Raw genomic sequence first — 16,482 nt, 5'->3', positions numbered from 1 at the left:
GTTCACAAACAGATGGCGCCTAAATAAAACGGAAGCGGCAATTCCACAGAATTTCAGTTGCTTTCTACATTTCGTTGTCCGATTAACCTAATTAGAATTATTAATTATTATATTTTAAATTTTTTGTTTGTAATATCTAAATTTCGTTGACAATTTTCACACATTTTCATGAATGTTTTAACAAAAGGATTAAATTTCGTTGATATGCATGCAAACTTTTGTTAAAGGCGAAGTGAGCTGTGTCCACAGCAAAAGGCACTCAGTTCAACACCAACGATAGCAAGGGCGAGTTGATGAAAATGACAACAACAACATGGACGGCGATGGTAAATGAGTATTTTTTCAAATTACATATTTCTATGCTTGCAGAACTCCACCATCATCAACATTTTTTTTTACTGGTATTCAACCGAATCGCTGTCTAATATTGTCAAAGACTTGTTCGACGATCGCCGTCGCGTCCAATAGTGAGTGTATCCGCGTGCTTCATCATATTGCTGGACAGTCGTACGCCACGGTGGCCATTGCAGCTATTCCTCCACCAGGTCCCACACCATCAGTGAGGCGTCTGTGCCGCCCACTGTCACCACAGTTTGATCGCCGTACAGAAAACGCGCACATGCTAACATGCCCGAATAGACTTTCGCTTCATGAAACTCGGAGCGCGGATTGATGCAGGGGTATCTATAGAAATGAGTCGGGCATTATAATTATTCAATAAAATCGAAGTATTGACTTGCAGCATTACCTGAAAATACGCAAGTAACCATCGGCATCGCCGGAAACAAGCATATCTTGCGCCGCCGAACGGCTGCATGTTGCAATAATTGTGTTATTGTTGCTGTAGTAGCGATTGCTCCACATACCCGCCACCAGAAAGCCAACTGTGCAATTGCTAGTCAACCATTTGACATCTTTCATGGCGATCGGGCTGCGTTCCGGTGACAGTGATTTAGCATCCCAGAAGAGTAGATCGAAATCGATGGTGACAGTTTGCACGAAATTGCCATCCATGCTCCAGTCCAAATGTGTGAGTGGCTGCGAGCCGCGTATCTTGTTCACTTTTTTGTATGAGAAACCATCGCGCGATACACGGAATAAGTAGATGCTGCCATTTTGAGAACCCATAGCAATCATATCACCCACTAGGTAATATAAACAAAAAAATGTATACCTAATTTGAATTAATACTATACAATATAAGGAGACGCACTCACCTTGATTATAGGCCACACAGTTCAGCGGCGAACCACAGACCCGCAACGTTAACATAACCGAACCGTTTTCACAATTGATGACAAGTAAATGGCCCTCAGTGCTGCCAGCAGCCAGGGCAGTGCCAAATGGATGAAAAGCTAATGAAACACACTCGTAACCTGTTTGTATGGTCCAAATCAACTTGTTCTTGCGCCACAGCGCAATGTGCTTATCATGACCGGCAGTAGCAAATACCTCATCCTCTGGATGAGCAGCTAGACCCCACAATTGACGGCCGTGACCGAATACAACTTGGGTAAAGCGACGCTGCAGTGAACCCTCTAAAATGTTATTGCGTGTAGTGCCAACATAAATATTACCATCATTGCGTCCGGGACGTTGTGGATAAATGGTGCGTACGCCGCCAGCGGCCTCTGGAAGCTACAAATAAAATACATTAAAAGAAAAACCAATTAGCTTGCGAGTAAGCGCGCTTACTTTAGTATCAGCGATTTTTTTGTAGTTTTGCAACGAGTCCCAGGCAGCAATTTTACGATCTTTCTCACCACCTGACAGTAGCGTTCCTTCGCCCAGCATAATTAGGCAACCAATACCTTTGTTATGTGCCTCGAATTCGGTGCGCACAAAGTATGCACCATCCGAGTCGACCGAGTAAATGGTGATAAAACCATCGGAATCGGCAGTGATAACGTCGCCGTCTGGCTCGAATTGCACGCTGGTCACATGCGAGCGCGACGGTTGTTTAACAATATCGGTGCGTTCGAAAAAGCCATCTTTGCGGCGATGCCAGAACGCCAAATGACCACGCCCATGTGTAATAATAAGATTATCATCCAGTGGATGAAAAGCGGCACCAGACAGACCTTCTTGTAGTGTCTAAGATTAATACAATATATTCAAAACTTTTAGATGCGTAATATACGAACAAGAACCTACTGCCACTTTTCCCAGCAGATGACCCCATTGCCACTGCCACACAGAGAGTATGCTTTCACGCCCGCTATCAACTGCTAAAATGTAGCTGCCCCCGTTCTGCGGTAGTATAGAAGGAAGAAGAAACAATAGAACATGAGTTAATAAGAATGGCGTTTTGGGTATGGCATCATTTTGTACCAATTGTGAAAAGGCTACCGCCGTAACGCCACTATCCAATTCGCCCATACCGAACACATAAAGCGTCTGTAGTGACTCTGTGCTCCAAATGCGTACATGCGCTTGAGATTTACGATCACGCCCAGCTTTTTGCCCAGAAGCGACTAATTCGCGTGAAGGATGTACGTCCATGCTGTAGGCGAAGTAAGAATATCAATATATGCACTCGACGTAACTAACAAAAAAACAAACATACTAACCACATAATATCTTCTGTGTGTCCTGTATAGTGTCGCTGTGCGTCCTCTTCTCGATCCAACAGTACTGCCACAGCGGCTACATAATACAACAGCTCACCTGATGGTAACACCCAGAGATTGCGGCGCGCATCGATACCGCGATAGCCGTGACTGGCAGTGAAAAAGATAGAAAATATAAGGAAGTAATAAAAGTATTGAAATAGGCTGTTTGCATTCAATATTTACACCCATTGCAGCTGTAATTTTTTGTCTGGCGGTGTATTATCCGCGGGTGCATGATGTAATGGCGGATAGAAAGTACGCCGCAATCCACGTATAGTCACTTTGGTGGGCTCTTCTTTCATAATATCCAACATACTATATTCACCGTTCGCACGTAATATTTCACTCTCAGGGGCATACAGAATGCGTGGACGGCTTTTACTGCGTGGACGTGCTCCGCGCAAAGGAACCTTAGGCAGTTCTTCTGTGGGTAGAATGGGCGCTGCAGCAACAACCGAAGGGCGCGAACGAGAACGCCTAATAGGCGAACCGGCAATTAAGGCAGTGCCAGTTGCTAGATAAAATGTGTCAACGTCCGCAAATTCATTGCGCAGCTGTGAAAAACTGCGAACCTGTAAAGGAGATGACAAATGAGCAAGTGATTAGTGTGGCGACAGACATTAAGCGGTACAAAGCTATAATATACCCCAGCTAGAGGTATATGAAATAGAAGAAATAAAAAGAAAAAAAAATCGGAACTACTATTCAAGCAACAAATTAGTATATATTCGGTCAGTGTTTAATGCCCATTCGACCGTGCATACATTCGGAAATAAATACATCACTGACTTAGCATATTTGTGAACTTACCTCTTGTCCCGTGCCGGTGTACATTTTCTTTGCACCATTTATTTTCAACACTTGACCCAAATCCTCTAAAACTTCTTCGAATGGCTGTGATGTGCGCAAATTCAACAGTACGCGACACTACAAAAGAAATTGAAAGCAATGACGTTAGGAATAATGGCGTATTGTAATAATTAAAGTAATTATTTTGTGCATAATGCAATTTAGTCACAATTTTCGCTGGCGTGTATTTTACACTTTATGAATGTTATGGCTTTGGTAAAAATCACGTGCTAAATAATAAAACGTTCAACGGTGATTAGGCCATATGGAACATAATCGACGGCGGCACCATAACGAATTAAGGTCAAGGGCTGTTTGCCGTTAGAGTGCTACAACAAAGTCAATTAGAGTTCCATGGTGCAAAACCATTGGGTTGAGGAATAAGTTCATAGTGTTTTCATATTTTCTTTCATGCAACGATTTGTTTGCTCTTTGGTAAAGTGTAAGAGTAGTATTCGTTCGATAAAACTCTTTCTGCTTTACAAATCTATGCTAACTGTATTTTGGAGCTATTTAATTTCTTATTAGTTTTGAGGCTTAGAAATGGAGTACCCAGGAAGCAAAAAACAACATTTTCTATACCTGCTCTTCTTTGCTTTTCATCGAGGTCAAAAAGTTGCCGAAGCAGCTCAAGATTTTTGCGACGTGTATGGAGAAAGTGTCATTTCTGTAGCATGGAAATGGTTTGCAAAGTTCAAAAATGGCGACTTTAACGTCGATAACACGTCCGCGCAGCGGAAGACCTTCTGAATTCGAATACTTCATCCAAAGAAGATCATGATATGTGGTTGGTGGGACTGGGAGGGCATGGCGCATTGAGAATAGCTTGAAAATAATGCCACGGTAAACAGGAAGCTCTACATTGCCCAGCTACACCGCGTGAATTGGGCTATTCGACTGAAAATACCTGTTTGACATGGTCAAACCATATTTCTTCACGACAACGTCAGACGCCATGTAGCAGAAGTCGTCAAAGCTGCACTCCAAGAACTCGAATGGGGGGTCCTTCAGTATACGCCGTATTCTTCGGACCTTGTATCGTCCGGTTACCAACTTTACTGCTCCCTATCAAACCATATGAAAGACGTTACCTTCGATAACAAAGAGGTCCTTAAATACTGGCTCAACAACTTCTTTGATACCAGACCAGGCGAACGGCATCAACAAATTGCGGAGAGGTGGGACGAGGTTGTAAACAGCAACGGCGAATATATAATTGATTAACTTATTGATATAATTATTGGTTTTTGTTTAAATAAGTCTTCCATAAAAACGCTACGAACTTATACCTCAACCTAATACATATAATTTTTGGCTTAAATCTTTCCATAAGTCTATGGAAGTGGACTTTTGTCTTTTAATACAATTTGACTGAGCCCAACTTTTGAAAAGAGTTCTCCACTGTGCTGCATATTTCAAAGCATTTGTTAACTGTGCCATGCACATTGTAATGCTCTTATTTTTGACGTTATTAATAACTGAAAATCATTTCGTGCTTTTGCTATTAAACAATTAAAATTGTTCCGCAGTAACTTCGTATGCTTACATCCGTTTTGGCCATACTTTCGCTTCTATGTATACGACATCAAACAGCTCTTACTACTTCGTTTTATGCATTCCCCCATAACTAACGGTACCATTAGCTGCAATTATAATTTTGGTTAGCTTTGCTTCGATTATAGCTAAATTACATTACATTTTAAGGTTGAAAATTATGAAGTCTGTGACCCAGATGGCTTTCTTTAATTGCGGCATCCTGCAGTTTGGAAAGCATGCGAACGTGAAAATTTTTATGGTACATTTATGGTCACAATATAAACCAAATCGGGCCATAAGTGGGAATATCTAAAATATATTGACCTCAACGCTAAACAACGCTTCCAAATAGCTCAAATAACAATCTGAAAGGTTCTCTATTTAAATTTAAAAGCAAATGAAAGTTCCACATTTGTAAAGGGTCTTTCAAAGTGACGAATAGATGCCAGTGGTGAATAATTCCTAGACAGCACCTTTTTTATGTCATTTTTGACATAGTATTTCAAGAAGACAGATGCGCAATTTTACATGAGAGAGCAACGCCTTAGATTTTTTGAAACTTATTATGAAAATGGTTGATCTTTAAGAACAACAAAATTCATGATCTTCAAGGTGGGCGAAATCATCGTCCGGATGAGTCGACAATTCAAAGGTTGGTGAAAAAATTGCAAGAAACTGGTTCTGACGCAGATAGAAAAAGGGCTTTCGGATCAAAAACTGACCTCAAAATAAATTATCTGATACACTTGAATTCAAAGACCGAATAATCAGAATGGTCACCATACATGAAATACTGGCAAAAAAATCTCAAGCCTGCGACATTATTAATAAACAAATTATACAGGAGCTACCCGATGATGGAATAAAGTATCTAGGAATATATTTACTTCGTCAATAAGGCTCAACTATTTCGATTTACCTTGGAAAGTTTCTGAAATAATTGCTCTGCACAAATGCAGGATAAATTTCTTGAAGACGTCATTCGAGAATGCAACACAAATCATATACATAGACTACTAACACACACAAAAGTTATCTTTGAATTGCTAATTTAGACTCACTGACTGGTGCAGTGTCTTCTGAGCTGAGATCTGCGCTATAGACCAAGCAGCAAAAATCGCTAAGACTGATGGACTTACCTCCAGCAAACCTTACCATTTTTGTTGATAGTCAAGCAGAGCTCAAGGCACTGGCCTCAATTCAAGATGTGCTCTCGCTTATCCAACAGCACAACACCACCGTTTGTTGGGTTCCCGGCCACTCTGGAGTGGAGGGGAATGAAAGTGCAGATGAGCGTGCAAGGAAAGGCTCTGAGCTTGACTTGCAGCGAGTGGTAAAGGACATAAGTATTCCTCTAAACGAACTGAAAACTATGATTGAATTAAGCGCAATCACGCAAACCAACAGAAAGTGGTCTCTGATTACTAACTGCAACGTCTCCAAAGCGCTCCGGCCAAAACTGAATCTTAAAAGTATAAAATGTCTGCTCGGACTCAACAGATCAAGTGCTTAACGCGTCACTGCACTATTGGCCCCCTAGTCAGTGGAATGGGTGTACCTCACAATGCTTCTGCAGGTGTTGTGGAGATTGAGAAGAAATTGAGTCGGTACAACACCTCCTCTGTGAATGTCCAGCTAACTATGGCGGTCAGCAACTCAATTCTCCTGTACGGCAGAGAAGTATGGGGAATTGTGCTAAACTGCAAAGCCAAGCGTAAAGCACTGGAGGCTGTGCAACGAACAGCGGCACTCAGAGTTGCCTCAGCCTACCGCACTGTCTCAGGCGCAGCAATTTTCATGATCAGCGGGCAGAAACCCGTCGACCTCATGGTCCGGGAACGAATGGATGAGTGAGACTCCAAGATGAAACACGCCATCACTAGCATCTTAGATGTCGGAGATGTCAAACCATGCTGCGATGGCAAAGCCGATGTATGTGCGGTGGACGCTCAACCGAGTTGCAGATACACGGCGAAACTTATTCCATCAATTGACAAATGGGTTGAAAGCAGCTTCGGAGAAGTGAACTTAACTCAGTTTCTCTCGGGCCACGGATACTTTCGGAGATACCTACACCGCAAGGGCAAGGTAACCGATTCCAAGTGCATATACTGCGAAGCACTGAGCGATGACGCTGAACATACCTTGTCTAGCTGTGACAGATGGCTCACGGAAAGAAATGCTCTGAGGGAGCAACATAATCAGCAAAATGTTTGAACGCGAGGACAGGTGGAACGCGGTAAAAAAACAAATCGGGAACGTATTACGAAAAAAAAATTTACCTCGACACAGTGCCACAAAGAGAAGCCTCGCAGATAGAGACACAAGAAGACGAGCCTATAGCATGAAAGTTGGCTACAGATATGGTGAACCCAGACGTGGCTGAATAGAACTGGTCCATTCCATAGACGTCATTCTGAGCTTCTCCCTCAGTAACGTGGGAAACAGTTCCGGGAAGGGTGTCTCCACAGACGGAGAGGAGGGATTTTTTTAGTGGCTACACTACACGACGCAGTAGACGACGACCGCATTTCGAACCCTACCTCACCCACCAAAAAAAAAAAAATGTTCTGCACTTCAAAGAAGCTGTGCCAAATATCTAGTCCATTATTTCTTTGATGACCTGGGAAATTTACAAAATGTCTGACTGGAGGGACTAGTTAGCTTCTTAAAAATATCTAAGTGGTTTAATGAATTTATGTAGGGGAAGAAAATCAAATGCAGGTATCACAATTGGCCTTAGGGCTACCGAGTGACTTGTCTTGAAGGAGCAACCTCACTAAGCTAATCTAACACACACCAACGAAGAAATGCTGAAAACTTAAAATTTAGAGCTGCAATATGAAGAGTACAACAAATAACTCCGATAGCCCTAGGAGATACTAGAAGTATACCCGTAAAATAGCTGGCTTTGGCATGTTGAAGATTTTCCACACCAACGTGAAGTCTGTAGTACTATATGGTTGTGGACCATGGCACCTGACTGCGTGTGTCCTGCAAGCGTTGCAAACCTTCTTCAGTCCTTGTCTTCGTAAGATCATGCGGATATTTTGGCCCATCATCGTAAGCAACACTGACTTTTGGGCTGGTGAGTAAACAAACATCTAATTATCCACGTTAAAGTACGGCATCGCAAATGGAATTGCATCGGTAATACGTCGCTTAAACCACAGAAGGATATAACAAGAGCTGCAATGGACTGGAATCCCCAAAGTAGTCGTGGCCGCGGGAGACCAGCCAACGCTTGGAGAGGTCAGGTTGAAGCAGAAGCGCAGAAGGCAGACTATTCTTTGAGACAAATTAAAGTTCTAGCTTTACAAAAATTTTATTTGTTGAGTCTTAATGTTACATCTCAGAAGAACCACGGGAAAATGCTATTGTGTATTCGAAACTTTAAGTAATATAACATTAAACATGTTGCAACGTTTAAACACACACTGTGACAAGCAAATTATTTCCATCACCGGTGACATTTCCACAAACATACCTACACACGAGTGGCAGTTACCTGCAATCACACACACACATTAAAGGCACGACTGACTGCATGAGTACATTAAACTTCAATGCAAACGCACGCATACTCATTAATTTCAATCCTCGCGCGAACGAATTAACATAGTAAACTCATACCCGAAGGCAGACGCACACGTCACCTCTCCTTACCTACACACATATAAAGGCACTAACGTGTACAAATGGTAGTTGCGCATTTTAATCTGCTTGAAGCGCTTAAATTTCCAATGGCTTTTAGCTGCGCTATGCCAACTTTAAAAAAGTTGATGGCGCTTTAAGCGCGTTGACGTTGCATATTTAAAGGCGCCACAAAGCATAAAAAGTGATTACGCCGCGTGCGATAATTGCGTGTTGAAGTGGCAAATGGTAGACAGATACAGATACAGACACAGATACATATGTATGTAAGTGAAGAGGTGAAGTGAGTGGTGGGAGGTGGGAGGTGGGAGGTGGCAGGGGGAAAAGCAACAGCGTGCGGGGAGACCGACGCCAGGTAGACAAACGCGCTGGTAGGCAAAATAATTCTGTTAAAGCCAGTTAAAACACAGTTAAGACCATTTTGCGGTTGTGCGCTACAGTTAGGTAGCTTTATTGGTGCATGAGTGAGCTGTGGGATATGACTACGGATATTGTGAGCGGCTATGTATGGATGTGTATGTGAGTTTGCGTGCCTTTGTCATTCAACCGGTTTAGCTGTTTGGTAATAAATATGTCATTCGCTGCACAGTTCTACACACACACACACACATATACACACATACATACAACTCGCCGAGCAGAAAACGGAGTCCGTTCTCATATCGAGCCGGAAAAAAGTAGAGGTGGCAACGATACAAGTTGGCAACCACAGCATCACGACAGCACCAGAAGTTAAATATCTGGGAATAGTTATAGACAGGAGGTTGTCTTTTAAAACTCACCTGGAGTATGCGGCCAAAAAAGCATCAGCAACTGTAGCAGCCTTATCGCGAATAATGCTAAACGCCCGCGGGCCAAAACAACGGCGGCGCCAACTCCTAGCAGGCGTGGTGAAGAACCAAATACTATACGGTGCCCCTGTTTGGTACATGGCTACGCAACATCCTTCGTACTTACGCGGTATAAAGGCGGCGTATCGTTTATGTGCGCTTCGAGTCTGTTCCGCCTTTAAAACGGTTTCAGAAGATGCAGCGCTGGTTATAGCAGGAATGTATCCAATAGATATATTGGCAAACGAAGCTGCAGTATTGGCCGACAGCGAAACGCAACGCATCGCAGCACGGGAAACTAGCACCCAAACTTGGCAGCAAAAATGGAATACCACAACGAAGGGCCGGTGGACACATCGCTGCATTCCAGACTTGCGAAGCTGGATTGAAAGAAAACATGGAGAAGTAGATTTTTATCTGACGCAATTTTTAACCGGGCATGGATGCTTCAAAGCATACCTCCATCGGTTCAGACATGAATCGGATCCCACTTGCGACTACTGTGGGGTAAACGCGATAGAAGACGTTCACCACGTATTCTTCGAATGTGAGCGTTTTTATGGCTCTAGATCGAAGCTTCGGCGCATATTTGATGGAAACTACGATCCAGATACATTCGTACAATCCATGCTACAAAGCAGGGAGAAATGGACGGCAGCATGCGATGTCATAGCAGAGACCATGAAAAAACTAAGGACCCTCGAAAGAGTACGACGAATGACCGGCGACTAATTCGCCTTTCCCCCCCCCCACGATGTAATGCTTGGCGGTTGTCCCGTGGGGTGTGGAGTTTCGACGAAACAACAGGCTTGTCCTGGTTTCAAAGGGCCACTTGAGGGTAGCGCGCTACCACAACGCCCATGAAAAAAAAAAAAAAAAAAAAAAAACATACATACTTGCATTTGTGTTTAAGTAGAATTACTATTTGTCTGTCGCTGTTGCGCCACAAAGTATGCAATGATAATTTATGCCATCCACCGTAATTATTGCGCCCTACGGACACATTAAAATTCCACACAGTGGCTGCATGATGCATGCAAAGAGCAACGAAATGCGTTGTGGTTGTGATCAGTTGTACGTGTGAAGTACAAATTAAGTAATGGGGAGCGAAATTGAAGCGCACAATTCATAAAAAATGTGTCAAAAAGCTTAATAAAAGTACTCCTCACACACATTTATCGAAGGTTCAAAATAAATATCCATACATTGATATATAATATAAATAAATTTATAAATCTCATGTTCGGACATCGATTCCGGAACTCGATTGCTCCCGGCTACCTCGTCTTCAGAGTCCGCCCCAGCCATGTATTGTCGCGCTTCTCCCAACCCCACGCGGCACAATTTCCCTTACTACCATTTGTTGCATTCTGAGTGCCTAAAAATATACCTCACTGCAGACAAATTCCGACAAATTTGTTATCACGATCGCTTGGTTGACGTCAAACGACGCTAAGGCTACCGTAATTCTGTTTATGTGTATTTTTTTATTTGTTCTACAGCCTGAAGGGAGGTGTGGGTATCTGCTTGTATCGTGTTCGTGTAGTTGTAAAATCCATTTTTTTAACGTAAATTTTGCAGACATTAAAAAGCTTAGGGGGAAATTTTAAAAATTATATACAAAGGTATTGGGAGGTTGAGGTCAGAAATTTAACTGCAAATTTTCGGTCACATAAAATGTCTTTCGGTGCGTAAAATATTGCTGTTTTTGGGATGTAAAAGTTTCTTTATAAAGGGTGGTTAAGCTTCAAGGGCCGGTGTTGATTTTGAATAAAATACAATTTTTTTAGGAAATTATTATCATTTCTCTTTATTATGATAATATTGGTACGGCTCAATTACGTATGAAAGAAAATATCGGCCAAATGGCCGCCGGGGCCTCGGCAGCACACCTCCAAGAAAGAAGTCCAACGGTGTTGTTGACGTTTAGGTGTGGTTCACATTCAACATCGGCCCTTCAAATTTAACCACCCTTTGTATTGGGTTTGGGGAATAAGTTCATATCATTTTTATATTTTCTTTTATTTTATAACAATTTTTTTTGCTGTTTGGCAAAGGGCAAGTATTCATTCGATAGAACTCTTTCTGCTTTCTGCAAAACTATGTTAACTAATATATATTTTGGAGTTATTTAGTTTTTTATTAGTTTTGAGGCTTAGAAATGGAGTATCCAGGAGGCAAAAATCAACATTTTCTATACCTGCTCTTCTTCGCTTTTCATCGAAGTCAAAAAGCTGACGAAGAAACCCGGGATATTTGCGATGTGTATGGAGGAGGTGCCGTAGGCGAGGCTATAGCACGGAACTGGTTTGCAAAGTTCAAAAATGGTAATGGTGACTTTGTCGTCGATGACACGTCCCGCAGCGGAGGCGTTCTGAATTCGATGAAGAACGTCTCAAATAACTTTTGAACAGATCGGTCGCCAAACCAGTCGTGAATTGGCGGAGAAAATGTGCTGCGATAATAAAACGATTCCCAATTAATCTTCATTCAATGGGAGCCTGAGTGCCTTACGAGCTCAACGAAAAAACAAAGAAAGTGTCTTTCAAATTGCTTCTCACCATCTCACCCACCATCGAGCAAAATGCGGTCATAAACAGCGCGTTTTGCACCGAATCGGCTCGGGGGATGAGAAATGGTGCCTACAACTCAATATGAAGTGAAGAAAGGAGTGGGTGGCTTCAGGAGATATGTCGCCAAAGTCGAGAGTCAACTTCATCCGGAACTTCATCCAAAGAAGATCAAGATATGTGCTTGGTGGAATTGGGAGGGCATGGCGACAAGAATGCCACGGTCAACAAGGAGCTCTACATTGCCCAGCTACACTGCGTGAATGAGGCTATTCGACTAAAAAGACCAGGTCGACATGGTCAAACCATAATCCTTCACAAGAACTCCAGGCCCTATGTTGCACAAGTCGTCAAAGCCGCACTCCAAGAGCTCGAATGGGAGGTCCTTCAGCATCCGCCATATTTGCCGGGCCTTACATAGACCGATTAGCAACTTTTCTGCTCCCTGTCAAACCATATGAAAGACGTTACCTTCGATAACAAAGATATATGTGCTTAGTCTTGCCATAAATTCTGTGAGAAATTTTACAATTCGGCGAAAGCAAATTCCAAAAAAAAAGTTCCGTTATTTGTGCTTTTGTTCGTGTGCATTCTTTACTCATAAATTATACTCAGTTTCGTGGCAAATTTCGCTTGTTAACCATCGAGTGGGAGCTAAGGAAAATCGCATTGCAGTGGTGATATTTCAAAAGTATGGGAAAATTCAAGGGAGATTTATGAATTGCTGGATAAACTTCATATTTCGTGAATGTTTTTCCCAAACAGCTGAACGGACGGACAGAAAAAGAAGTGGTCGTGCATGCGTGGTTCGTACCAGTGCGGCCATAAAAGCCGTTCGAGCAAGGATGGCCAGAAATCCTCTTAGAAAGCAGAAAATTATGCCCAACGAAGCGAATGTATCGACCAGATCCATATCAAGACTAATTAAAGATAACCTCCATATGAAAAGCTTCCGTCGCTCAACTAGTCTTCTTTTGACAAGAAGAAAATTAGACTCAATAGATGTAAGCAGCTTCTTCGGCGCCACGCGGTCAACGGCCATGAAAATATTCTTTTTACAGATAAGAAAATTTTCATTGTTGAATAAGTTTTTAATAAGCAAAACGACAAAATCTATAGTAAAACTTGTAAAGACGCAAAAAATGTTGTTCCAAGTGGCCAGCGTGGTCACCATACAGCCTTCATAATGGTTTGGTGCGGAGTTTCTTGTAACGGCGTTACATTTCCTCATTTCTGCGAAAAAGGGGTTGAGACCATGGCAAAAGTGTACCAGGACGATGCCTTAAAAGGCGTGGTGAAGTAGTTGAGCAGTACTCTCTTTAAGGGAGAGCGTTGGATCTTTCAGCAAGATTCCGCTCCAGCCTTTGAGGTAAGACGCATCCAGCAGTGGCTAAAAACAATATTCCTGGGTTCTTAGCCGCTGAAGATTGGCCGTCTGGCAGTCCAGATTCGAATTCATAGGACTACAGTATGTGGTCGGCATTGGAGAACATGGCCCGACGAAGACCTCACAGAAATTTGGAGAGTCTTAAACAAACTTTGGTTCGACGTCAATATCCATGGAAACCGTGCGTTCTGCAATAGCTGAATGGCCTAATCGTTTGAAGACTTGTGTAAAAGCAAATGGGGACCATTTCGAATGAAAGTTAAAATTTTTTCATTTTTTCTATAATATTTCAATGATTAAATAAAACTGACTTCATCAAAAAAAGTATTATAATTTCATATCTATAATGGACTTAACTTGTAACAAAACTTATGGTAGGACTAACTATATATACTTATATAAGGTGCGTTTTATAATCATAGACACCCCTAATTTTTCAAAATATTTAAATTAAAAAAATATTTAAATAAAAGTTATAAACATCGATTAAAGTAACAAAAGTTATGTGTTTCATTGCAGAATTTAGAACGTTTGTAATACATAAAGAAAATTTTTAGCAAAACCGTATTTCCAGGCGTTTCAAAACGAAAAGACACTGTTTAATTGAAGTGATCGTTTAACAAAAGTATACTTTTTCGATTTTTTTTCTGTCGTCTAGAAAATTTTAGTATTTCATGGAAGCAGCATTTGCTTTAGCGACATAAAATTACCTTTTTTTCATCGATTCTGCTAGCTCTTTAAGTAAATTTACATCTAGAGAAGCTCGTTCTACCTTAATCGGTCTTGCGGAAAATCGAAGGGCACTTCCCGATTATCCTGAATAAAAGGATGGAGACTATTTTTTAAAACGTTTTTGAAGTCCTCACTATGCATTCGTGATGATGTTAATTGTATATTAAGAGTTGCTTTCGCGTAAATGCACCCCAAACCATAACAGAACCTCCACCGAAGCTGCGCTTGGAAAATAAGAGGGTACTCTTGCGCAAATCTCTACAATAATTTGAAAAACCATTGGGTTCATAAAGATGCCATTTTTTTCGTCCGAAAATATATCCTTTTCAAAAAATAATATTGTATAAAATTGGGTAACATTAAAAATGTTCCAAAAGTCTTACTGTCCTCCAGTTGTTGTCTAAGTTTTTTTCTGCAAACTGAAGACGCGCCAGCTTGTGCCGTGGCCAAAGATTGGGTCCTTTTCTTAATTTTGATAATTTTAAATGATTGCACCTCTGTAATGTGCGCCAAACTGTTGTTTTTGAAACCTTTTTTTGAACAGCAGCGGCCAAGTTGGCGCAAGACTTAGTCGAGTTAGAAGCTTTCCTTATGATTGTGCACTGTTCTCGAGTTGATAGTGATATTTTTCTTCCAACGGGCTTCAAAATATTGTAATTCTTAGGATTCCGTAAAAAATTTCGGATGACACAATAACTTCTGCCTGTTTTTTTTTGCGATTAATTTGATTGACAAGCCCGAATCCTTATAGGCCAAATTTTATCGACGCTTCCCTTGCGATAATATTGAACCTCTCGGCATTTTAGATTAAATTGAATAAAATTATAATTAAAATCACCCAAAACAATCAGCAACTTCTATCTCTTCAGAAGCTTATTTTCGACTAGTGTCTTATCATTATGAAACGCTGAAAAGACTAGCAAAAGTGCAGCTTCTTGAAAAAAAATAATGGTTCTACAAAAAAAAGAGTGAGCTTTTGCACCGATTGATGGAAGTCTTAAGTCTTAACTGTTAAAATTGAGCCAAACAAAAGCTACTTCAGAAAGTAGAAGCGAGCTTATGGTAGATAAGATTAGATTAGATTTGTGGGGGGCTGGACAAGTCCAAGCACTCAGTCAAGAGACCATTGTACTACACCCGGATAGATATCAGTAGAAAGAATAGAGATAGGAAAGATAAAAGGTGGATAGTAAAAACGGATAAATTAGTTTGAGGTCACTCTTCCACAAATCTCTTGGATTCATTGATGAATTTTAAGATATCCGGAAGAGGAAGAGTATGAACTTTGTCCATACTCAGTGTATCGCAACCCAATATCCTAAGTCTGATTCTGGCAAATGCAGGACAGCTACAGAGAAAATGCTCTGCAGTGTCGTCGTTCTCAAGACAGGATAGACATATCGGGCTGTCCACGACCCCCATGGTAGCTGACCATATGCTGACCACAGACGTTGTACGCTGTGATTACACCCACCAGTACTCTCAGGTCCTTTCGGCTGAGTTTTAGGAGAAAGGTCGCTGTTTTCCTGTTTGGTTCTTTCACAAAGCACTTGGCTACTCTGCACGAGTTCAACTCAGACCAACGACCTTTGTGGGTAGACCTCATGAAGTCCTCAATCCATAGTTGAATCGATGCGGAATTGACACCTAGGAAGAGTTCAGAGCCTAGTGGCATACTTGTAGAGCCTACATTTGCCATTTTATCAGCTAACTCGTTCCATGTAATACCACAATGTCCAGGCATCCAAATAAAACTAACTTTGTTTTGTTTTGCAACACTGTTCAGTTTTGTCTTACATTCACCGACTAACTAACTTCGAAGAGCAGCGTGGGTTAGCAAGGGCTTTCAGTGCAGCTTGACTTTCACTACAAATTCCAATACTGTCACCCCGCCATTTTTTCTCAATTATCCAGTATGCCACGTTCAAGATGGCATAGACTTCCGTAAGGAATACTGTGGCCATCTGTCCTGTGGCATGGGAGTACTCACCATAGGGTCTTCGTCTAAGTACCATCCAGATCCACTTCTGTCACTGGTTTTGGATCCGTCGGTGTAGCTAGTGTGCTCATATCCCGTTAATAGGTTCTCTGGACTTAACCATTGATCTCTATCTGGGATTAAAACGTCATACTTCCTACCGAAGCTAACGACAAGCACCCGATTGTCCAACGGCATCGAGAACAGTGTGCATCGCTCCGTCAACTGGTGGTATATCTGACTCCGTTTAACTTGAGCCTGTGCGCCGCCTTCATTGCTTCCTTTTGAATTTGAAGATTTCAGAATGGCATTGAGAGCATTTCCAGATGTCGAA

At 41.7% G+C, this 16,482-nt stretch overlaps 1 protein-coding gene across 1 annotated transcript in view; it reads right to left on the bottom strand.

Annotated features, from left to right (window-relative positions):
* Positions 1-486: 486 nt before the first annotated feature.
* Positions 487-16,482, bottom strand: part of LOC128860244 (echinoderm microtubule-associated protein-like CG42247) — a 49,601-nt gene continuing 33,605 nt past the window's right edge. Inside the window, exons 3-11 of the mRNA XM_054097634.1 lie at positions 3,423-3,539; positions 2,796-3,184; positions 2,571-2,720; positions 2,332-2,503; positions 2,155-2,250; positions 1,696-2,094; positions 1,218-1,638; positions 749-1,145; positions 487-684 (exon numbers count right to left, since the gene is read on the bottom strand). Coding sequence (XP_053953609.1) covers positions 531-684; positions 749-1,145; positions 1,218-1,638; positions 1,696-2,094; positions 2,155-2,250; positions 2,332-2,503; positions 2,571-2,720; positions 2,796-3,184; positions 3,423-3,539 — 2,295 coding nt within the window. The 3' untranslated portion in view covers positions 487-530. The remainder of the gene's footprint in view (positions 685-748; positions 1,146-1,217; positions 1,639-1,695; positions 2,095-2,154; positions 2,251-2,331; positions 2,504-2,570; positions 2,721-2,795; positions 3,185-3,422; positions 3,540-16,482) is intronic.

Source organism: Anastrepha ludens, chromosome 4 (assembly GCF_028408465.1).
Source record: "Anastrepha ludens isolate Willacy chromosome 4, idAnaLude1.1, whole genome shotgun sequence".
In the NCBI taxonomy this organism is placed as follows: Eukaryota; Metazoa; Arthropoda; class Insecta; order Diptera; family Tephritidae; genus Anastrepha; species Anastrepha ludens.
The sequence above is the reverse complement of the archived record's forward strand: the minus strand, read 5'-3'. Positions and strand labels throughout refer to the sequence as shown.